A 26686-nucleotide genomic window follows, 5' to 3' on the forward strand; every position below is an offset into this window, starting at 1 on the left:
TGGTTCACAGTCCAATATTATTTTTTTTACCTTAATGGGAAGGTGATGTTTATTTATCATAATTTGGATCTTAACATTTTTTCAGGATCTAGAACAATTTTTGGACTCTACCTTTTAACTTAAATGGTTATTCCAAATTGATTTGAATAATCTTTTATTCCTTCATATTATTTTAAAAAACTAACAATATCTTCTTTTTCTTTCTTAATAAAAACTTTACATAACTATTTTAAAACTAATTAATTAATAATAAACTAAAAATACCACAATCATATTGGAATCTACTTATACTATAAAACGTAAATGTCTAGTCATTAGGCAAATCACAGAATGTCTATAGCTCAGTATTATGTATATACTTTTTTAAATGGCTTTTGGTACATTGATATATCATTAATCAATCTGAAATTGATTTTTTTTAATACTTCTACCTATATCATTTTTATTTTCGGCGTTGCTGAGTCTAATTGAAGGCAAGAACGTCACCTTGCTACCATTGTTAGTTGTCACATTGCTCGAGTCAATCAACATGTTTGGATTCTCGGGAATGTGGATAACCGAGGGCTTAAAGCTTTCAATTTCTTCCGGTTTCGTTAATAGGTCGGTAATTATATGATGACGATGTTGTTTTTTAATATTTCCGGTAGATTTTTGACATTGGTGATCTAAATAATTTGTTGTTTTTAATTATTAAAAAAAGTATTCTATTGTTAAGTTTGTCTAGTTTATATCACTAATAAATGTTTACAAATTAAAAATTCGTGAGGGATTTATTGGAAAACGAGTTTAAATACCAAAATTTTCTAAATAACAAAAAAAAATAGTTTATTTTATTTAAGAACTATCTTTGGAAACAAAAACTTTTAGATTTCAAAAAAAAATAATATTGAGTTTCTTGTTTTAAATTTAAAAAAAAAATTTTATTTCAATTTTTTTGTCTAATATAAAAAAATCCCTAGCTTATTTTAAAATTTTGTTTCATAAGGTATTGACAAAAAATGGTCATTGGCAGATGCAACCATCGGTGTGCATATGGTCCCAAAATAAAAATTTTTAACCATCAGGACAAGGTTGATTTTCAACGTCCACAATCGGATTTGATGAGTAATTGATAATTTTTTCGTGATCGTAATCGTAATGATGACGGTTGTGTTTGTGTTTATGAACTTTGTGAGTTCTTCTTGGGCCGAAATTATTTGTATCCTCGACACCACCCTGCACTTTTATCCTTTAAATTTTTTGAGATAATTTAATGATACATATGAATGCCGATGATATAATAATTAATTTATCCATTATGTTGACACCCAGTAGAAAAATCATAAAAATTTACAGAATGAGTTCAAAGCATATTATTTATAAAGTGCATAATTCTAAAGGTAGACTAATAATATTTGATAGTATTTTATCCCGTAAAGCATTATTTCAAACTTAATGTATCATTAGAAATGAAACTTGTAATGTATTAAACTGTTTTACGGGGTCCCTATTGCTCAAGAGCAACTATCTAAACCTTTCTTTGTCCCCTGATTCGTCCACATCTTTCCCCTCATTGGCGTTGTTATTCATATGCAGTTCGATGCTGTCGAGAGTCGGTAAATATTTGGTGGGCGATACGCAACGGTAAAATACTTTCTTATCGGCAACTTTCTTCATCTTTTTCACGTTCCAATCGAACAAATAATCATATTTGTATTTTTTGGAGTGGCCCAGAGTCCGAAACATTTTTTTTAGGTACAGGTAATCGGGCATCTCCTCGAAGTGTAAATGACGACAGTAATTTACGTAGTTGAAAAATTCTTCTACAAATAAAAATTGACAATAAAATTTTGGAGCTAACTTCACAGTGATGTTTTTGTTTTTCTAATTCCCCTTATATTTATAATAAACTAAGATTTACAAAATTTAATGAACTATATATGGGTATCTTGTATAAAAAATATAATTATTGAATTAACAGCTTTCATTGAAAGTTAAACCTGAACAAAACCTAATATAATTATTTCTGGAAACATGACCGAACCCAACCCATAAAGATCTGCAAATCCCGAGTAAGTTTCTGTTCAAACGGGCTTCGGGTCTATTTTAAAAAATAATTCCGGCTTGGACTAGGTCGGGCCAATTATTTTTTAAAAAAATTCGGGCGGACCAGGTATGACTCAAATTTTTCAATATGATATCATTTAATTTTGTAAAAATAAATTGATATATTTTAAAATTCTTGTGCAAGAAACAAGGCGTCAATATTTTTTATTGTAGAATATTAATTTTACAATTTTTTTAAAATATTTTCTATATTTAAATAAATTCGGGCCGGACCAATCTGACAAATAATTGTTATTACGGGTTGGGCTTTTCAGGACGGATAAAAGATTCCGTTCGCGATCGGTCCGGACAAATTTATAAAAAAAACTCGGGCCAGGCCGGGCTTGAAAAATTTTTAAAACCTACATATCAAAAGGATCGAGCCTGTATGTGGGAATAAATAAATTTTTGTCAATAGTGAAAAATATCATTATCTGAAAGAAAAAAATAAATGATACGTCGAAAAAACTTTAATGAATTTCAATTTTTTTTATTGTATTCTTTATATGTTAATAAATTTATCATACAATATCTAGCGGGAATTGATTTTTCTATAAATTTTTTAAAAAAAATAACTTATATTTTAAAATTACTAACATACTAATCTACTATTAATAGGACACTGTGGTTGCTATAAAAATATGTTTTGGAAAAAAACAAATCGAAAAGATTTTGATAAATATGAAATGTGACATTTGCAATTATATCATACAAGCCAAAATAAAATGTAAAAAAAAATCGCGAATATTGACTCAAAAACCATAACAAAGATCTGTCCTTGGTAGTTAGGTAATAATCTGCAGACGCATTGCGAAGAAAATTTGCTAACCATTGACGTGCGATAAAATATATTTATGCTTTCTTCAAAATCGAGCGATATTTACAAAAAAACCCAGAAACTGAGTTATCAATTTTAGATATAAAACTACGTTTTAGCCCCTAACTGTAGCCTCAATTAAGCATCCGGTTTTAAGGTGATAAAAACTGCAAGCTTTGGCGATCGCTATAACTGTTATATATGTGTAAAAAATGTAACAGTTCATTATTATTTTTTAAAAAAAACATTTTTGAAGAGGTAAAACTATCAAATTATTATTAGTAATGTGCATCAGGCCTAAATTTTTCATGCCTGGCTCTAAATATTTTTAAAAAAAAATTTGTCGTGCCCTACCTCAAACAAAATTATTTTTTAATTATCCTGAAATGTCCTGCCCGAAATTATCTAAATATAGAAAAATTTAATATTTCTATAATTACAAAAATAAAGAGAAGATATTGGCGCCTTGTTTTTTGAAGAAAAAAATTGAAATATATCAATTTATTTCACAAAATTGAATGCTATTATATTTAAAAAAATTTAAGCCCGGCCCGGCTCAAAGTTTTTCAAAATTATTAAACCCGACTTTTTTTAAAAAAATAGGACCGGCCCTGCCCGAAGCCCTTTTGGGCAATCACTTACCCAACAATCTCAGATTTTTGTAAAATTTAGCATATAAGTTAATGAAGTAGTGTAATTGACGAATCCAAGATATTAACCCCTTAACTCTACTAGAACCGGAGATTAGGGTCTCAAAGTGGGTCTGTCATTTTTCAAAAAAAATTTTTTTTTATAAATAACTTTAATATTAGATGCGCTATACAGGATCTTCGCAGGTGTTTTATTTGGTAATATATTAAAAACAAAGATCATTAAGTGGTATATTAAATAGTTTGAAATGTTTAAAAAATATTTAAAAAATAGAAATACCTTATTTATGTATAGGTCTAAAACGGATTATTATTCGATTCGCTTAGATTCGTATTACGAATATAGATAACACAATTATTCAATTCGAATCGAATATGAATCATGAGAAAAAGTATTTGTCGAGTATTAAATTTTTTATTATTCGAGAATTTGAAATTATTTATAATGGAATTCTTTGAACAATTACCTACCTCATATAGCATAGCATAAAGAAAACAACTTCATTAGAAAATATAATGAATACAGTTAATTATAATAATACTCACCTGATAAAACAATAGTCCAGTCAAAAATGGATAAAATATTCAAACAGAATATCATCTCATCAATATGTGAGGTTGAAACATATCTTAATGAATAAGAATAGCTTCTAGTAAGAGCCCATTAGAATGGTGGAGACCGCGTTGTGATCATTTTCCCTTGTTGTCAAAAATGGCAACTTATATATTGTCCATTCAGAGATCTTCGACTTAATGTAAGCGCTTATTCTCAGTAAGGACAAATATGGAAATGAAGAATAGAAAGTCTTTGAAGGAAGAAACCATTAGAAACTTACTTGGAAAACTAGTTGTTGACAAATTCGGATCTAGCATAATCATATTTTTTCCGTATTATATTTTGATGTCTATAAAATGAGATCATTGTGCATTTTTAAAAATATTTGATATTTTAGAATGTTAGATCGAAGAAATAACGTATTATAGAAAAGAATTTATTATTTTTATAAGCAATTCTAATTCTAAAAAGTATTTTTGGCCAATTATTAGGATAACGTTATGAAATCATTAGGTTTTATTTCGTTTGCTATTTTTTGTAGATTTTGAAATGCTAATGACAATTAGTTTTAGTAGAATCCTTAAAAGTGTCATTTTAAAATATCCACATCTATTTATATATTTTTTTTTGCAAAATATAATCTATTTTTTATAAGCTTTAGAAAATTTTTAGGATCGAATCGAATAATGATTTTATTATTCGTACGCATAAGAATAATGAATTATTTATTCTCGTTTTTTTGTAGGCCTATTTATTTAATAGAATAAAAATTTATTAATTAGATAATAAAAATTTTCTTTTTATTTACAAAAAAATAATTTTTTAAATTTAAAATGTTTAATATTAATAAAATTTTATCCAATAATACCAAATGATAGTTTTAGAAATTCCACTTTATTTAATAATTAAAATATTATCAAATATTCATCAATATTTGATTCCTTTTTATCTAACCAGCATTTTCGCAATCTGCCATAAGTGCTAATTCTACAATAATAAACCCTATAAAAGCACTCCATCTCATAACCCAAAAAGTAAATATAATTGTTGGAATAAAGAGAAAACTGGAATTTAACAAAATCGTTAATTCCAGTCCGAAATGGAAAGAATGCAAATAAAGGATATTGCTAAACATATATACCAATAGCCTCAGTAAACAAATTAAGGCAAGATACCTTTACAGAATTTATAACCATTGAAGCAATATCAAATCCAAAAAAGGGTTGCAAAAAAAAGATACATCCGAAATCGAAAGAAAGGTGATAAATCTTTTAATGGATAATAACACGTCTACTATCAAAGATATCATAGAAAATTTACCTCAAGGTTTCCCCAAAAATGAGGGGACCATCCGAAAACATATTCAAAAAATAGATAGTCTAAAAAAATGGCTGGGAAAAAGAACGACGAAATACAAAAGGAGCAGTTCAAAATCGCCAAACCTACTGCCTTAAAATGCTAAACATTCCTATGGAACTTTCTGGATGAAACAGGTATAAACCTAAATGTTATACCTGTGTATGCTTGGACCCCTACAATGTCACACCAACTTTGATAATTCCATCTTCCAAAGGCAAGAACGTTAGCATTTTATGTAGGATAGGAATTCGGGCCTTATAACCTATCGAATTATTGAAAGACCCTATAATGGGTTGCTTTTCTCAATTATCTGAGAGTAGTAACAATTCTTCCAAATGATGGAATTATCATTATGGATAATGCCGTAATACACAAGATAGCTATAAAAATCGAATTGAATATCTTACGCCATATTCACCTCATATAAATCCTATTGAAAACTTTTCCGGGGTCATGAAAAACAAATATAAGTCAATAAATCCAAGGCCAAACAATAGAGATTAAATCGTAAATAATGTCACTTCGATATTAAATCGGTACATACCGTACAGTTTACCGAGGACAACCAATCAAATAAAGGTAATATAAATTTATACCTATTAATATTTTAAATATATTTTTATCTTTTAGTTGTATAAAAATAAGATGCAAATTTTAGAACACTCAAACTCAAACACTAAAAAGAGAATACATTTTTAAAATATTATATTTTCTCACAAAATTAAATTATTAATTCTATTACTAATATATGTATTGTATAGTTAATTATATTTGAAGAAAAAAATAATTTGAAATTTATATTTTCTTAATTTTCAAAAATTAATATTTTATTAATTGGTTTGGGATTCGTAAGCTAAAATCTTTTATTAAGTTGTTTCTAATAAATAATTTTTATATTTCGTTCTTCCGATTGGTGCCTTTCTATAGAAAAAAAGAAAAGAATCGCAAACCGAAAAGAATGGCATTTACATTTATTTAAAAATTCTTATTTTTTTAAAATTAAAATATGGCTTATAAAAATTTTGAAAAATTCTTCATTAAAACTATTTTTCTTCTATTATATAAATGTATTTGTATTTTTAAGCACTTGAAACTTAGATAAATACCACTTAATGGTCTTAAATATTTTACCCAAATGTCAGATATTTTGTAAGGAGTACCAAGAACTCTTCATATAAAAATTTTAGAGTGAGTGGCCTCAAAAAAAATAATTAAGAAAATGTTTAATATACTTACCGCTGTTAATAATTTTAAACAGCTTAAAACTTAATTTTTGAAAATATAAGTCAATCTACATTTTTTTTATATTCCATAATAGCATTTATTGAATAAAATCGCATTTTGGCACAAAAATAAAATTTCAGCTAGATAATGCAAGTAATTTAAAATAGCTAATTCTGGTTTAAACAAGTTGCTGGAACATAATACGTGCTTATTTTATTTACTTTTATAAAAAATTACCTTTAATCGGGATGGGTTCTCAGCCCAATATAAAAAAAAGAAAACTATCATATTTGTGTTTTCATCAAGTAGACTTTAGTATGGCATTTCTCTGCTACTGCCTATGGGAAAAGTGCTAGCGATGGAATAGGGAGAACTGTTGAATGCCTGACTACACGAAGCAGATTAAAATGACCTTATGAAAATCAAATAAAATCTCCTTGAAATTGCTTTAAATTCGTTGAAGAAAATATAAAAAATTTTATTTCTCCTATCCCATCAAGAATACTAAGAGGAGCCAGAACTTTTAAAGGATCATAAGCTCTTTCCATTAGATCTCAAAAAATTAATGCAATTTTTCCTGTTAGCTTATCAGAAAATTTTCCAGTGCTGTTCCAACTAGAGGTGGGCGCGGGCTTAATTTTTCATTCACGGCCAGGCCGCTCACGGTGGCAATAAAAAAATTTCACGCCCATTCACGCTTACCACTAAAAAATTTTCGACCCGACCCGCCCGCTCACGAAAAGCAATATTTTGATTCACGCCCGAAAATTCATGGTGTTTTTAAATTTTTCAAAACTATTACTATAATTTTACACTTTTTTGAATTCATTCTATTTATTTCTCTAAACAAAAAAAAAATACAATCTATAAATCGAAATTATTAAGAAAAAGAAAAATGTCCATCTTTTTTTATTTCAATTGTGTACGTCTTTCCTCTAACAAGAGATTTGCTACTAGCTGACAAAATTTTACTCGAATTTTCTCAAAAAAGGAAATGAATATTCCTGCTTCCAAAACTTCAAAATATTGTCTTGTTATTTAACTTATATGAATCTTTTAAGTTTATCCTCACAGCTTTCATCGGTGATGTCGATGCTTCAGCAGAATTATCTAGAAATTGTCTAAATTTTTCATTTAGAATATACGGTCTTTTATGAGTGTAGGATTAATTAGGAAAGTTATAAATGATAGTTGGTATTGATCATTTAGAATATAAGGTTTTTTATGAGTTTAGGATAAGTTAGAAAAGTTATAAATGATAGTTGGCATCGACTTATGCATATCATCTAATTTTATATCATTTAGCATTTTTAAGATGGTTTTATATATATCGTACTTTTCTTCTTTTATTAAACACTTAAGTCTTTTGAAATTTGGATCTAGAATTAAGCCTACCTTATGTAGTGGCTCCATAATAATTTTTTAAAACCTTGTTCTGTATTTTAAAATTTTGATTATTATTGTATCACGTTCAGAAGGTTAACAAAATTTTACTAATTTTTGTTTCCATAGATAAACTTCATTTATTGTGGGACGAGAATCTCTTCTCAGATTATCCGAGCATTCTTTAAATATTGATAAAAATTTATCTAACTCGCGTATGATGCTGATATCAATCGTAACTAATCTATTCTTGCTTGCTAAACAAGTACACCTGTATTTCAGAATGATTTTAAAACTCTATATCATGATATATACAGAGTTCCATCTCGTTATTTTCGTTATTAAATCTTGTTTAAGGGTGTGGCTTAGTTTGCTATTAGCTGTAGATTGTTTGAAATATTGTACTATTTTTTTACACCATTTATATTTAAGGCTATTTCAGTTAAACAATTAAAAATATAATTTAGTATATGGCATATACATGCTAGCGTTTCGTCCTTTGAATGCACTTATAAGATTTGCTCCGTTATCACTCACATCTATATTTATTTAAGTAATTTTCTACTTCTTTATATTCTCCTAAAATTGAATTGACTACACTTTTAATATTAACTTTTTTTTCATCCATTGTCCTTGTGGCCAAAACAAATGTTTTTAATTAAAAATCCTTAATGATAATATGTACTGTAATGGTTAAAAAACTTATATTTTTATAGTCATCCGTCCAAATATCAGTGATTATGAAAAAGTAATTATTATTGATCATGCTTTTAATCTTAAATTTTATTTCATGGTATATTTTTGGACCTATAGTATTCATGAGAGTTTTTCGGTTCACAACTTTTATATTATGTTATCCATAGTAACACCAACATTTATCTTTTGGCCTAGCTTGTAAAATCCTTCACTTTCTAATGCATTTAAAGATTGAAGATCTTTACAAATAAAATATAACTGACTTTTCTGTAAAAAATTTAAGCAAATTTAGCATAAAGTCTCGCGATAAAAAACACCTAAGCATAAAAAGAAAATAGAACTAACGAAATGTTACCGGATGTTGTTTATAAAATGCGGAAGATTTTTAGTTTTCATAAATTATTCTTTTTTAAAAAAGAACTAAATTAAATAAGAAAATATATAATATAATTATAAAATTGCAAATTTATTATAATTCATAGGAAATTTATGTTCACGCCAGATCACGCCCGGGGAAAATTTTGGGAAGGCCCGTCACGCCTTGGAATTTAAAATTTATTCACACTCACGCCGTGACCCATTCATGGCTCGCGCCCACCTCTAGTTCCAACCACACCACAAAAATTCAAAATTAGATGAAATAACAACCAATTAAAGGATATGTAACATATTTTTAGATAATGAATGGTGGGTGACATATATTCTAGCGATTATTAGTGCTGATAAAGCAGGGACCCGGAGTGAACCGTAACGAACCGTTAAACCATAAACCGTTTTAAATATCAGAACTGTAACCGACCCGATATAATTATTTTATGAAGGAGTAAAAAGAACCTTTATAAAAAACGTCCGGTTTAAACCAGTACAGTTTTTATATTTTAGGAATCAAAAAAAATTGAATATCCAGAATTATATAAACTTGATCTTATAGTACTGGTGGTTCCCGTAACACAAGTTTTTGTAGAAAGGGCCTTTTCGGGGATAAATAATTCATAGATGCTTATAATAAAAATAAATTAGACGTTGGTGTTGCTTCAATAAAAAAAAAATTCTAACCGTAATTAACCATTATGAACCTTCATAATTAGCTGAACCGAACCTTTGTAAATTTTTTCTTAAGAACCGTAACCAAAACGTGATTATTATAATTTTTTACATACTGAACCGTAACCAAACTGACCCGTTATAAATAACGGTTCGGGTCCCTGTGATAAAGTAATGGTAATATTTTACACCATAATAAAACTAAGTCCCATTTTTATCTTTCAATGCCTAATATTCTTATTCTTACGAAAAATGATATTCTAATTGTCGTCAACCTTTTGACCACTACAGAAAGCACTTATAATTTAATTAGTGAAGAAACCGAAATGGCCATATACAAAGTAAATTTAAGGAAATCCATTTAACTAAGCCTCTATACTATAAGTAATTTTAGTATGAATTAATTCAATAAATATTATCGAATAAATAAAAACTTCAACAAAAATTAAGTTTTTTACTATCTTAAATTAATTGGGCTATCTAGCGGAAAATTTATTTCTATGCCAAAATGCGATTTTATCGAATAAATATGTTATTATGGAATATAAAAAAATGTTAACTTATATTTTCAAAAATTAAGTTTTAAGCTATTTTAAATTATTAACGCCATCTATGTTGTAGCAGTTAGAAAAAAGAAGAAATAAATTTAATATAATATACTAAATGTCGGTCATTTTTTGACATGAGGAATTAATTTTCCTTGGGGGAAGAAGGAAGAATGGGAGATCAGAAGATGCCAGCTGGGAAAGAACAAAGAATATTGGGATTTGAACTATTTTTATGAATATGAAACATTTATAAATTATTTTGATGTGAACATAAATAAAATATGGTATAACATGAAATTAAACAATGTGGTTGTCCTAGTTGTTAATGTTTATTGTTGGTATTTATTTATTTATTAGAAAAGGATTGTTTGGGATTGATAAGTTATATTTTTTAAAGGGAAGGGTTGAGAGTAAGGGGCATTCTTCTATGTTTACCGCGAACCAGGATCGACAACATAAGGGTTTCGGTACATAAGGCAAGTATTAACCACTATACAGGACAGAGGTGAGATTAAGGAAGTTTAGAATTTTGTTGTAGATGTTTAGCAAATTAATAACAAGATAGAAAGTATGTAATGAGTATTAGGCTTGAAAATAAAATCATGAATTTAAGATAGTAATTTATATATTATCTTAAAAATAAACTTGGTTAAGAATTAATGATATTTGTTATATTATATGTCTAGATGTATATTGTACATCCAATTTTAACAGTAGGTATGATCTTATTATTTGGTAGGCCTTAAGACTCATTGAATGGTGTTATAGGTATTTCGTCATAGGAAAATCAGACCTCAAGATATGCAGGACAGAAAGGATTGCTTAATATTTAAATATTGGGGATTTATGAAAATATATATAGAAGTGGATTTTTGGATGGACATGTGTGGGATGGTTTATTATTAATTAATGTTACTGTATTGTATATGTAATCCAGTTTCAATTACGGTTGATATATTATTTTAATCATTTTTATGAAATATGGTGTAATGTGAATTACACATATGTTTTATTTAATTATTTTTGATTTAAGGTATGAATTTAATTATATAAATTTGGCATGGATTTATATGATATATGGGCAAAATATGTATTTGGCATATATATAAATTTGTATGGATTTATATGATATATGGGCAATATATAAATTTGGTATGAATGTATATGATATATTGGTATAAATTTGATATATATATAAATTTGGTATGAATTTATATGATATATTGGTATGTTTGATATATATATAAATTTGGTATGAATTTATGATATATTGGTATAAGTTTGATATATATATAAATTTGGTATGAATTTATATGATATATTGGTATAAGTTTGATATTGTTGATATATATATAAATGTGACATGTATTTATATGATATATTGGTAGAAATTATGGGACTTAGTTTTTTTTTAAATTATGAAATCTTTATATTTAATATATTTTGTTTTAAAATTATAAAATTTTATAAAAATTTTATTTGCATGTATTATACTAAAAGGAAAATATTTTCATAGATAAGGTCAGCCGTGTGTTGATGGGTAGGCCTTAAGATGGAAATATTGTTTAGTAAAAATACTTGGGAAAGTTTTTTTTTTAAAATTTATTTTGTGTATTACATTTTTGTTTATCTTTGCAATAATTTTATAGCACATCACATCACAATATGAACATGTTTTTTTAAAACATTATGAACATGTTTTTTTAAAAAAAAAGAAAAGACTCAAATTATTTTATATTATGAATGTATATTAAAAATTCTTTACATACCATATATCCCATTATATTCTCAATTTTTGTTACTACATTCTACATTTCTGTGAATTTGTGCTAATTGTGATGACAGAGTTAGGTGGAAATGGTATATTTTTCTTAGGATACTGAGTAATTCCTAGATGGAAAATATTGTATTTTCTACGTATTATATATTTTTCCTCCCTATAAAATATTAAATTTATTTTTATACATGTTCCTTGTAATTTTATTTAAAATCTTTGTTCGGTAAATTTTCGCAATTATTTTTAATACCTAAAAATGGATTCTTCTATTTATTTTAGGAGATATTTATAAAAAATGTAGCTTTGATTTTTTTTACATGACATAAGGAAAATTACATGTGTTGAAATTGCATTTCACACTATTTTTATGAATATGAAACATTTATAAATTATTTTGATGTGAACATAAATAAAATATGGTATAACATGAAATTAAACAATGTGGTTGTCCTAGTTGGTAATGTTTATTGTTGGTATTTATTTAATTATTAGAAAAGGATTGTTTGGGATTGATAAGTTATATTTTTTAAAGGGAAGGGTTGAGAGTAAGGGGCATTCTTCTATAATCTAGAGGTAATTTTATAAGAATTCTTCCTAATTAATTTTTTGGGGCCACTTTGAAAATTATTATATGAACAGTTTTTGGTACTCCTTACAAAATATCTGAAATTTAGAAAAAAAAATTTAGTCTAACATTTTAAAAAATTCATTACAAATTTTTAACCGCATTTTAAAGAAAAAATATATACTAAAAAATAAATTTATTCAAAATACGCACAAGAGTTTACTCAGGGCTATAAATCGAGCCACATAGATATATATATAAGTATATATATAGTGCATCTAATATTAAAGTTATCCCAATTTTAAAAAATCATTTTTTTCGAAAAATGGCAAAGCAGACCCACTTTAAGATCCTATATCTCCGGTTAGCATAGTTAATGGACTAATATTTTGGATTCTTCAATTATAATACTTACCAAATTTTAACAAAATCTGAGATTGTTGGGTTGTAAAGTGATTGATTTGATATGGAATGACCGTGGGGCTTTGCAAATCTCGAATTATTATATCATATTAAAAAAGAAATTATATCCAAAATTCCTTTAAAAAAATTATGAGATTTTGTAAAAATGTATTTTAAAAAATTATTAATAAAAAAAAAGCCAAAATTTTTAAGCATTTTTTAAAATTAATGTAAACCGAATAAACGTAACGTAATATATATCACTATAAATAAGAGTGTGTAAAAAAATCTTCAAAATAAAAATTGGAGTAAAAAAATCTTTGAATATTAAATTTTAATCAAATTTTAGCTTTAAAAATGCCAAATTCTTTTATAAATAAATCTTTCAAGATGAAATAAAAATTTTAAAAAAGCAAATTTTTTTCCCAAAGTCTGCTATAAATAATAATGTTTAGAAGATCATATCCATTATATATTAAAATTGTTAAAAAGGCAAAGAATATATATTTTTTAAAAAAATAATAATTAATAAAATATAGAACTTGGTAATTCATTGCACAATTCGACGATATTGGTAGAAATTTTTTTCTCCATAATCATCTCGTATTTTTGTCGTTTGTTGACCGCTTTTAGGCCCTGCCAAGGTAAGAAACCTTTGATGAAGTAAAGTAGCACGTAACCTAGAGATTCCATATCATCTCTTCGACTTTGTTCTAGATTTTTTTTCAAAATAATGTGAGTTAGGTAATTTAATATATTTTTCGTTTAAGCCAATTTTAAGCCGACCGAAAGCTATCATTTTGACCTAGGGGTTTTTTTTATAAAAAGATAGCAGCTTAAATTTGGAAGAAACAAATATAAATTAAAACGCCTTAATATTAAGGGATTTTCTATAGCAAACGCCTGAAGATTGAGTCGAATTAGCCGACATTTAGCCATTACCCAACTATAGTTCTTAGGAATAATTTATTTTTTTTAAAAAATGATAAAAGTCGATTTGAAATAGGGAGAAATTATTCGTGTTTATATGGTTTTCCATTAATAAAAAAAAAGTCAATCAAAAAAAAGTTAAGATCCCACAAGAATATAGAGACCTTGCGCCAAGCCGACTAGTGACCCATAGGCTGGGTATAGGCCTAATATTATATTTTTTAGCGGGCTTGGGTTTTTGAAATTTTTTTAATGGGCCTAGCCCTGAAAAAGTATTTATTTAAATTTGGCTTATTAAATATGGGCCAGGTAAAAAACTTTTTACGATGGACCTGGTCCGGGCTCGATCAAAAAATCCAGGCCTATGAAAGTCTCCGCAAGAAACGGATCAATGAAAAAAAAAATCGCTTTTGAAACTTGAATCTCTTTTTAATTTTATGTCATTTTTAAACCTATCTTTGTCATCTATTCTGGTATCCCGTCTTTACAGAGAATCTTTTATAGAGAATGCAAATATAGAGAAACCTTTATAGAGAAAACAATTGGTCGTTTATAAAGAATATCGTTTATAGAGAATGATTTTATAGAGAATTTATTTTGTAGAGAAACTTTTAAAGAGAAAACAATTATGGAGAATGTCGTTATTAGAGAATTTCATTTATAGAGAATGATTTTGTAGAGAATCTCGTTTATAGAGAATGATTTTGTAGAGAATCTCGTTTATAGAGAATGATTTTATAGAGAATTTATTTTATAGAGAAACTTTTAAAGAGAAAACAATTATAGAGAATGTCGTTTATAGAGAATCTAATTTACAGAGAATGATTTTATAGAGAATCTCTTTTATAGAGAATGATTTTCTAGAGAATATTTTTGCAGAGAATTGTAGGTCCGAAAATAATTGTATCTGAATTTACAAAATGATAGTTCAAACTCTTACCTAAAAATTATACATCGACAAAATTTAAAATAATACACCTTTTTCTCTAAATTGATTTTAGTAAAATGAAAATTTCTTATTACAAGCCGTAAACTCCTTATCAGTTTAGAGAAAGATGAATCAAAAAGTTTAAAATGTTTTTTATAGGTTTTTTGCACTTGTTAAACATAACGGAATTCCAAATACAAACTACCCCTTTTAATTTCAATGTCTAACTTGAATTATAACCCCTTACCCTGTGGTAAAAGGTCCTGTTTAACATTGTTTGAATGGTTAAGTGTCCTTTTATTATTGGTAGATAGATCTGGTTATAAGCAAGTATAATTATCATTAATATTTAAATTTTTTCGTGTCATTAGGACTAATTATTTATTCAAACTTTTCTGTTGAAAGGGGGGGGGGTGTTTTTTTCAAATCCCGCATAAAATTTTTGAACTCTATAATTGTCCCATATATAATATTTCTCTATAAACCAAGATTTACAAATAATTCTCTACAAAATAATTCTCTACAATGTAATTTTCTACAATATAATTCTCCACAAAATAATTCTCTTTAAAATCATTCTCTATATACAACTTTCTCTATAAAATCATTCTCTTTGAAGTCATTCTCTATAAAGGACATTCTCTATAAAATAATTCTCTTTAAAATCATTCTCTATAAATTACATTCTCTATAAATTACATTCTCTATAAAACCATTCTCTATAAAACCATTCTCTATAAAACCATTCTCTATAAAACCATTCTCTATAAACGGCATTCTCTATAAAATCATTCTCTATAAAATCATTCTCTATAAAATCATTCTCTATAAAATCATTCTCTATAAAATCATTCTCTATAAATTAATTCTCTATAAAAATTATTCTCTATATAAAACATTCTCTATAAAACATTCTCTATAAACTACATTCTCTATAAAAATTATTCTCTATATAAAACATTCTCTATAAACTACATTCTCTATAAAACAATTCTCTATAAATGCATTCTCTATAATTGTTTTCTCTATAAATGTTTCTCTATAAAATACATTCTCTATAAAATACATTCTCAATAATGGTTTCTCTATAAAGACGTGAAACCATCTATTCTCTATACTTTTCTTTTACTCATTTCGTTTGTATTATATCTTTTTTATTGCTTTTTCTATAATAATTTCTATAATATCCCCTAACATCTTTACTTCGATTCTCTAATTATTTTTTGTCATTTTTAGCCATTCTCCCCTACCCCCTTTATTATTTTTTTAAAAAAACCTTTATCTTATTACAATTGCGGCAAGTAATAAATTGTCATTCTAAAAGTAATAAAATTTTAACTACGATATCAAATGACAAGAATTGTTATATATCAAGGTTTAGACCAACTTACTTCATAAAAAAACATGAATCGTGAGCTCTCCTTGGTTCCAGACCAACGTCTAAATAAATTATCAAATATAATTTAGACACCTTGCAGATCAGAAACCCGGACAGGAAATGGATCGAAAAATTTTTTAAAAAAATCCACGGCTAATTTAAAAATAAAAAATTTCAAGTGCCAGTCAATTTTTTTAAAAACCTGAGGGGGGGGGCTATGTTTTTTTCCCTGCAGTTGTAATGAGATAAGAGAAGAAGGGAAAAGGAATGATTTTTAAAAAAATTTTTATAGAAAAAAGGAAAATTAAAGATTAAATCAAAAATGAAGAAAATTAAGCGAAGATACGAAAATAGATATGAAAGATGACATAAAATTAGAAAGATTCGCAAAAAGTAAGAAACAACTAAGAAAGAAGAAAATTAGAAATAAAAATTGCATTTTAGAAATAAAGACAATAAAAAATTTTTGTAAAAATATATAAAAAAATAAAATAAATAACGATTTTTTTTCGATGAATCTCTTCCTTTTCTTGTGAAACTATTCCTTATTTAATAAAGAACTTTCTTTTTTTGATCATAATTTTTCCTTTTTTTAAATGGTAAACCTGTAAATCACTTATATCCTTCTGTAAAAATTAGTGAAAGGCAAATGACATAGCACACAATATGACAAAGGCTATATCAGAGCGTTCTCGCAATTAAAAAATGAAGCATTTGGTAGACATTAAAAAAAATATAAACTATAAATATAAAATTATAAATTACACAATGTCATTTTAAATATTATAAAAACTAGAGGGCCTGCAAAATCGAAATTTTTCCGCCCGAGACGGTCAGCGGCGATGTAATTTTTTTTAAGATTTAGGTCCAGTCCGTGGCGCGTTTTTAAAAAAGAGTTTTATAGCTAAGAAATCACGAGATATTTATTTTATTCTCTATTTTTGTAATATTATGCATTTGATTTATTTCGGCAAATAACTTTTGATAATTTAATGTTTATCTCTTTTATTCAATTTTATACAAAAATATGTAAATAAATTTGAAAAAAAAATGAATAGTAAACATTACCCAACTTCTGACTTTCAAAAAAGGGAAGAGTAGGAATAGCATTGATATTTTTGCGGGCCTAAAATTTTATTAAGGATGCTACCGCTGGCCTACGCAGGTCTAATATATGTTATTCCATCATTTTTAACAAATCGTCGCCTGAGAATTAAGTTATTCTATATCCTTTTCATCAAAAATGACTTTTTTTACCACTTCTATTTACATTAAAAAATTCGAAATATTTATAAAATAACTCAAATAAAATCCGATACAAGGTTAGCCATCGTACTGAAATCAATAGCAAATTAATTTTTTAAATTAATTACAAAAAGTGGAGATAGAATATTCTAATTCACAAGCGACGATATAATGCATTTGATAAAATGATTCATTTTAACAGATGTATTAATTTCGAGAGGATTGATTTTAGTTTATTACGTTTAAAAAAAATTGTAAAGATAATTCATTTTATTTTTATTATTCGTGAACATTTTATATTTTAATTTTTTTAAAAAGGATAGAAAAATTTTTAAAAAGCTTCATAGTAAATTATTTAAATTACAGAGGCGATACTCTTAAATTTAGAATAAGATATCCCTTGTTTTCCGATGAATTCGACATGAGTTTTCTCATCTATTCGTTTTTACAATTCAAAACAAGACAGATATTTACTTTAAAATATGGAAATTCTTCGGATTTAATAATAGTGGTAATTCTTAATAAAAATCCAAATTTTAATTATTTTCTTAAACACTAGGCAATCGAGCTCTCTGGTCTCTGGGTATGGCCTTTTAAAGGCAACTATCAGCTTTGATTGCCAATAATTTTAGTAATTACAGTGAATATAACTAATAATTTTAAAACAAATAAACTTTGTAAATTTATTGATTATGACGACTCCTCTTTTTTAACTAGAGTTTGGAAAAAAATGTTCAATTTTTTTTAGATGATTTAATCTTGGAAGATTTTTTTATGCATGAAAATTTCAAAGAGCTCTCAAAAAAATTTGATCAACATATCTCTCTTCTTCATAAACTCAAACTCTGCTGCATTTAATAAAAAAAGGTATGCGTAATGTTTTTTTCCTTCGTCTTCTATTAATCCTCCTAACCTAAATTAGGAAATACAATAATATACAGATCAAATAAAAAAGATATAATTTCCTTTTAAAAGAAAAATATTTAAGTCTATTGTATTGTAACTAAGGATACTTGGATTTTTTAAAAAAATATACATGATAGAGTTCAAAGAATGTAAATCAAAGAGAATAATATCAAATAATAATTTATTTTTTTCCAAAAAAAACAGAAACAAAAATGAATGAGAAATTATTTTTAAAAGATAAACCTACTATTTTTTAAGTATCATATAGTAAATATATATATATATATATCTTTCTTTCTTTCCTTCCTATATATAAATATAAATCATTAAAAAATATATAGATATAACCATTATTGGTTGATAATTTTTTTTAAAAATTAGTCAATCAGATATATCAATATGGCGGATAAAAAACATATTTATTTATTATTCCAAATATTGAATCACAGAATTTTTTTTCAAAAAAAATTTATATATATTTGAGGTCTATTTCTTTTCCAAATTTTCCCCATCATTTTAATATTTTAAAAATATGGCATCATACTAGGACAAATAATGAATTCCCCAAGGTTAGTAAAATTATATAGTCAAGATGATAAAACTATTTTCAGCTGATAATACAAATACCAAGCTGTTGCTTACCTCTTAGCTCTAACGTTGAAATATTTCTTAAACCTAAAGTGACCTAAATCTATCCAATTTTTTTTTAAATGTCATCTATAAAAACAAACGACCAACGATAATAATATTTTATTAATTACCAACCTATTCCCAGGTGAGTATTTACGCTGGCATACCTAGCTGTGCCCGTGAGATTCTTATCGTCCCTATAAGGGATATGCCTCGTTCTGTCGAAATATTTTTTGGCCAAACCAAAGTCGATCAAATGAACGATGTTCCCCTTTTTCCCAAATCCCATCAAAAAGTTATCGGGTTTAAGGTCTCGGTGGATGAAATGGCGATCGTGCATCGTTTGAACTCTATCAATCTTTTGTCGTTAATTTAATTTGAGATTATTCGTTGGAGCCAGATGGACCACCAAAAACCAGGGTTACCCCTCATTCATAGTTAGCGCGAACGCGTGAATTGTGAATGAGAGGTTACCCTACATTTGTAGTTAGCACAAATTCATAGGGGAGTTTATAAAATATGCTGTATTTTTACTATTCGCCGCGAATACGCGTTATCTATGAATGAGGTGTTATGGGCCCGGTTGCAAGATTCATAAAAACTTGAAATTGTATGGACGTTTTTGCGGGCATGGACCAATTTTTACAACCATTCAAAATAGAGTACATTTGGAACCGCGAGATTTCTATCCCATTTTTGTTATTTTAAACAAAATTACAGCAACACAATTTCTAAATCTTAGAATCTCGCAAAACCGGGTTTAAACCCTTCAGGAAAACGTCCAATACAAATCATAAATAAATTCGTAATCGCATAAAAAAAGAACAATTATTAAAAAAATAGAAAACCAATTGATCAGCCAATAAAAGTACAGTTTTGAGTGAAAATTTTCTTGAGCAATAGTTGAACAAATCTTCCAAGCTGGGCCCCAATAATTCCAAAACCATAACATTGTACTCTCCTTCTTGCCCACACCAAAACAAAGAAGGTATTCCGGCTTCGAGTTTGTTAAATATATTTTAAAAAAATTTTTTATTATACCATCAAAACTGATTTTATTCAAGTTACACACCTATCATTCCAAAAAATATTGTAATAAAAGAATGAGCAGATATCGGCATCGGTAGATTTGTATTTTAACTGATACTATTTAATATTTGTTGTATAACCTAAAAATAATAGTATAGGTTAGAGGTCTGTGATGGATTTTAGCCCGCCCGCTTATGCCCGCCCATACTTCAGGAGGGCAAGGTGGGGTTTTTAAAATATTTTCAATATTGGGCGGGTTAAAAAAATTAATGGGAGGCGTGGGCGCGTGTAATTTTAATATTTTTTAGGTGAAATGAGCAGAAAAGATTTCAATTTATTAAAAATAATAGTTTTATTTCATAATATTGCATATTTATATGTTTAATTAAAAATACATTAAAATAAATAAAGAGCCAACCCAGCCATTATAATTTCTAAACATTAGCGTGCATACGAATAAAACAAAACTAATAGATAAAATATGCAGGCGGGTATTTTTTTTAAAAATTATAAGTAGGCGGGGGGGTGTTAAAAATTTCCAAAACAACGAATGGGCGGGCATTTTGGCTAAAAACCCGTTATTGCAGACCTTTAGTATAGGTATATATCTGATTTTAAAAATTCATACTATAATTTAAGTTTTCTTGATTAATTTTGCTTTGATGGGAACTATAAGATCCTATTCAAAAAATATATTGTACAAAGACACGTATTTTGTATAAGAGGAAAACCTAACCATGGACCTTAAAAATCTAACCAGGTTTAAAATATTTCGGGCCAAGATCGGGGTAAAAAAAATTGAATTACAATAAAACATTATATCTATAGAATATATATAAAGGACAAAAAAAGTTTTATTGAGTTATATCATAATGGCTCAAATTTTCGATGGAAATTATGCTATCATTTATGAAATAGAAAAAGCCTAATAATCCTTGAAAATAAATATTACTTTGATCGTTTAATCGTTCTAACTTAAATATATCAACTTATATTGTTGCAAAGCAGAAATTTCATAAATTTAAGAGGTAAATAGTATATTAATAAATCACTAAATTTTTTAAAAAAAATAATTCAAAACGGTTTAAAAATTATATCCGGGTGGAATTTGAGCGGATTGGACATTATAAGACTTATAAAAAGAATTATGTATATCTTTAGTTGCGAGTAAAAATGGGGAAAAAAATTGAAACATAACATTAAAAAAAATTAAAATTTGACGAATATAAAAAGTATTAAATTATCATTTATTTTAAAAAAGAACTAGGGCTGTGTCGATCCACATATTTTTCACCGATCCATCCGATCCGATATTGGTTGAAAACCGATCTGATACCGATCCGATCCATCCCCCTTTGAACCAAATGTAATTAAGAAATCAATATTTTTTTTGCAAAAAATCGAATTATGCATTTATTTTTTTCATTTCTACAATTAAAAGTTAAGACTATAATTTAAAAAATATTATATTATAATAGATAAAAAAAATATTATAATTATGTAAAATAAATATATACATAACATAAAATAACAAGATCGGATCGGTTTTTACAGGTATCAGCCCGATCCGATATTTTTGGAAAAAGCTAGATATCGATGCCGATCCGATATATAATATCGGCACAGCCCTAAAAAAACTATTAAATATATATATCATAAAAGATTCCAAAATTTCTCTAAATTAAATGATAGATAGAAGAAAAAAAATGATAGAAATTTATCTATATATAAATTAAAAGGATCTTATTTTGACTCTCGTTGATGCCTAAATTTAATAATCAATTTGATACACCATACCTATTTTTAATATTATTTAAAAAATAATATTATGTTATGCAAAAAAATATAAAAATAAGTTTTTAAAGTCTTATTTATAAAATAATCTTAAAAAATAGTTATTTTTGATAGGGGGGATTATCCAACTTAATTTCGTTTTATTTATTGTAGTGGTTTTTTTAAGCTTATCGTTTTCATAATAATATCATTAAAATATATTAAAAAGTTAATGTTTTAATTTTTTAAATTAAGTGATTATTTTTTAGAAATAATTGAAATTATTATTTGAATTCTTAAATAACTTTAAAAATTAAACAGTAAAAGATATTTTATCCTGCTTGAATATCGACATGTAATAAACTGCTAAAAAATTTTTTTTTATAAAGAAGCATTATCTAATAAATTAAACCATATGTTTCGGTATTTTGATTAAAACTCCATGAACTTAGAACTTAAACTTTCTGTAAAATGGTTGGAAGGACTTGTTCCAGAAAAAATGCTTTAATATTTTACCTTAGGCTACGTCTTCACAGGCAATTAAAAAAATTATTAATGCGCGTAAAAGTGCGAATATTTGCAAGACGCTCACGTCTGTCTGTTTATATTAGTTACAGATTTTGCGAAAGTAAAATGCACGAATAATGCCCATTTTTAATTGGCAGCGAAGATATAGGTTTATCGCATAGAAAATATTTATTCATTTTTGATTTATCGAACCCCCTTTTCTAAATCCTTTTAGCTAATAAATAATATTAGTTAAGTTGAAAAAAAATGAACTTATCTATCTAAATGAAATTAAATATATATGTATAAATCAGCTGAAAAAAAGTTTTTAAAATATTTATCTGATCTGTAAAAAAATTAATAATTTGAAGCAAGTTGAACCTGATTTGGGAAGACATAGGGATGCAAATTTATAAAATATTTCTTTTGTGTAATTTTCAGAGTTTGAAAAAAAAAGTCCAAAATTTTGAGCAAAAAATCTTTGAATATCATAAAATTGATATTTTTTAAGAAGATCAAAATCATTTATTGAAAATTTGGGATTTCATCATGAAATATTTAATGATAATATTTCCTCTATTTTTAGTAATTTTTTTAAAAACTTAATTTAAATGCAAATGTTTACTTCTCTAGTATCGATTTTAATTTCAAATTTACTTTAAAAATTTTCTAGAGAGATTTAAGTGAGATTCATAATTTTTAGAAATTTTTTGTTTTAGCGATTTAAAACCTATCTCATATATTTTTATGCAAAAAAAAATCACAAAAGATTAAAGGTAAAATTTGATCAAGTTTGAGTATTCTCAGAAAAATCTTTGAAAAGATTTTTTATTGAAGAGCATTTCAAACTCTGGAAATTTTAGGCTATGTTCTAAACATCAAAAAAATTAATAATTTCGAAACTTTTTATGCTTTATAGAAAAAACGCGAAATAAGAAAAAAACCTTATTAGGAATAAGAAAAAAACCTTATTAGGTTTGGTTTTCTTTAAAGTTTTTAAAATTTTTGAAACAAGTTTTAGGACACAAGCTAATTAAAGATTAATTATATTTTAAAAAAATTAGATTATCTGTACTAGAGGTATGCAATGGGTGGGTTTTAACCCAATATTAAAGCGTTTATGGTCCCAAATATGATTAAAAAAAATTTTTAAAAGGCCTTAAAACGAGATCCCCCCCCCTCCGATGATTAAAATATAAAATAATCTTGGACACTTACTATATAGGTTGACTATAAAGTACCCCCCCCCCCTCCCCATCCGATTCAAAATTTTTACAATGATGCAATGGTATAGAGGCTGATTTAACAATCAGATTGCCTCCAAGTCCTTTGCATATGGTAAATTCATTAGTATTTATCAGAGTTGTTAAAGTATCTAGTCATAAAATATGGTATCAGTGTCTAAATAAATGTTTATAAAATGTATTGGTATATAGATAACTATTTCTCGATGTATCTGTATAAGACATACATTCTGTCTCTTCTAGATTCATTTAAAGAGTTTTAACAACTCTTACGGCTCGTTTTCGCTGATTTTTAAAAATGGCTAATTCAAATTATCCCAATCTCGGAAATTTCGCCCATAAGATGTGGCAGAAAGTTGGAAAAATTTTTTATGGCTTAATTAATAATATTTTGGTGAAATTCTGCTATTCAACAACACTATTTATTAAATAGGATTAAATTATGTTATCTGTGTGACTGCACCGTTACTAAAAACACATTGAGAAAAAACAAAATAAACCTATTTTCACATTTCTTTCTTTCTAAAGATTTTATTTTGAAATTCTAAGATCATCTTAAACATTATTAAAATTTATATTTCAAAATTATAAATACATACTGGATGTGAATATTTGTATTTAACTTCTAATTTAGTTTTTTTTATAGAAAAAATAAAATATATTATTTTTATATATTAACTTGCTCACTAAATTTGGATCTTTGAATGTAAGAAAAAAAAATGATTTGAACACGCGAAAGCTATTTGCACCATATAATAATAATGTGAATGATATTTTATTTAAAAAGGGGGAAAGAAGTCAAATATAAGTGCAAATGAGAAAGACTAGGCATAATAGAACGAACACCACTAACACAATCAATACTTCTATTTCCATTTTGACCAGAAAAAAATTTGAATTTTATTAGATATTTAATAAATGAAGATTGTTGAAAATTATTAAATTTTTAAAAAACAAGTTTGTTGTTTGTTTTTCACGAAAAAAATGATAGAAATAAAAAATTTATAACATCCGACAACTGTAAAAAAAAAAATTGGAAATGAATAAAATAAAATATTAGAAAGAATGATGTACTAATATAAAAATAAAAACAATCTTTCTTCGAATGAAACGATAAAAAAAAGAAGATTTTATTGATTGCGATATAAATGATATAATAAAAATAAAAAATAATTATTTCCTAAACACAAAGTAATTATACCTTAACCCTGTATTGCATGTACTATGTTAGAATAATTTTTTTTTGGCAAACTAGATTTTTTATTTCTCTCGATACTATTGATAATCTCATGGCTCACTTTTTTTAAAAAAATTCTAAATTTCTTAGAAGATGAACGGTATGTGGATTAAAATACACATTATGCAATTAAGGATACAAATTTCAATTTTTCCACAATAATTTTTATTATACTCTAAACTATAAATATATATAATTTTATATAAATACAACAAATATTAAATGTTTGAACATTTTAATTTTCATGAAAATCTATAAAACAATTATTTGTGGGCGTAAAACATAAATATACACCACATTTTTTGCAAGATACTTTTGTAATAAATATGCATCCTGGCATTTTACATCTACCCTTTTTATCATTATATTTGGGCCAGTGAGCTGTGAGGTCTTTCCTAACCTCTTTATTTGGTAAAGATTGGGCTGGTCCTTTTTTACATTTTTCCCGATAACCAGTTTGAACTGATTTTCGTTTTGGAATATTGTTTGAAGTGCATTTGTCATATTTGCAAAAGACTTTCGCCACTGAAATTTTGAAATTGTACAAACTTAATCGATCCTTGCGTGCCGTTTATTATTGTTTTTTTTGAAACAAAAAATCCTCGCCTTTTTTTAAAACTCCTTATCTGTTAAGAAGTTTATATTGAAGTCGATTACCTCTGACCGTGGCCGCGCAAAATATCCCTCTTTGAGCGAGTACGACTAGCAAATTTGGGGAACAAAACCAGTTATCAAAAAATAATTTATAATTAATTTGCTGCGGTATATAAGAAATTAAACGGAGCACAGCATTGCCAATTGCTCCAACATCAGGCAATCCTTCCGCTGCTAGTATTTTCCCAGAATATATTTCAAAATTATACAGAAGGCCATCATCTCCGCATAGTAGAAATACTTTATAGCCCCATTTTTTGGGCTTTTGAGGGTTATTTATATTGTTTCAACCAGCTTATCCCTTTGTATGGAATAATTTGCTCATCTACGCAAATGTTTTCGTTTATCGATAAAGATTTTAGTATGTTATTGGTTAGAGTTATTAGGGGTCTAATTTTATGTAGTGGGTCATGGCCTTCACTTCCAAGTGGAATTCCAAACTATTTTTCTTCTAGTGTTTTCTTTTTCATTATTGATATTTTCTTTTTCTTCCGAATCATCTGTCTCATTGAAATCTATATATTTATAGATTATATAAGAGCATAAATTTTAAATATACCTAAATCATTATTTTCTGTTGATAGAAACTCCTCATCAGACGTTTCACTTAAATTTGATTCTTCATTATCATTAGGTATGCCACCACAATTCATAATTCTAAAAATATAAAACTCAAATCAAATACCTTATTTGCATAATGTGTCTTTAAAACCACGTATGATTATTACAAAATATAATTATCAAAAATAATAAATATATATAAAATAATTTCATAAACATTTATTTTTACCTTTTATTCATCTAATTTTAATGTTTTGAAATTTGTCAAATATATTTTTTTTCCTTTTCCGATGGGTAGAAAATTGAGAAGAAAAATTTTATAAAAAAATAGCCATTTTTAAAAATAGGGTTTATTAAAATGCGAAATTAAAAATAAATAATAGATCACGTGGCCCAAATTAATATTCCAATCGAAGATATAGAATATGGCTTCAAATACACACCATCCAATTGATTTAAAATTTATTTATAAGATATTTATTATACAATTTGTAGTATGTGGAATGAGATACACAGCATGCAATACAGGGTTAAGTGTTCCTATGAAATCTATTAATA

General features: G+C 26.5%; 1 protein-coding gene and 1 long non-coding RNA gene across 6 annotated transcripts in view; one reads left to right on the top strand and one right to left on the bottom strand.

Annotated features, from left to right (window-relative positions):
• LOC135922996 (uncharacterized) overlaps positions 1-26686 on the bottom strand; it is a 35087-nt gene that overhangs the window by 2642 nt on the left and 5759 nt on the right. For 2 of the 4 annotated variants that reach the window (XM_065457574.1, XM_065457573.1), the window contains exons 3-8: positions 19972-20120; positions 19259-19481; positions 13649-13819; positions 1514-1802; positions 1059-1228; positions 432-665 (exon numbers count right to left, since the gene is read on the bottom strand). In XM_065457574.1, coding sequence (XP_065313646.1) covers positions 432-665; positions 1059-1228; positions 1514-1802; positions 13649-13819; positions 19259-19481; positions 19972-20120 — 1236 coding nt within the window. Of the gene's footprint in view, positions 1-431; positions 666-1058; positions 1229-1513; positions 1803-13648; positions 13820-19258; positions 19482-19971; positions 20121-20164; positions 20256-24355; positions 24469-26686 lie in introns of those variants that run through there. The other 2 variants (XM_065457576.1, XM_065457575.1) reach the window with 2 other exon arrangements.
• LOC135922998 (uncharacterized) lies at positions 17918-24618 on the top strand. Of its 2 annotated transcripts, none has more exons than XR_010571091.1 (4): positions 17918-18098; positions 18147-18264; positions 18336-18454; positions 24464-24618. It is a non-coding gene; the product is annotated as an uncharacterized LOC135922998 (long non-coding RNA). The 2 variants fall into 2 exon arrangements; XR_010571092.1 differs by having other exon boundaries at positions 17918-18095.

The sequence above is a fragment of the Gordionus sp. m RMFG-2023 genome, chromosome 1 (assembly GCF_954871325.1).
Source record: "Gordionus sp. m RMFG-2023 chromosome 1, tfGorSpeb1-WG-v2, whole genome shotgun sequence".
Lineage (NCBI taxonomy): Eukaryota > Metazoa > Nematomorpha > Gordioida > Chordodea > Parachordodidae > Gordionus > Gordionus sp. m RMFG-2023.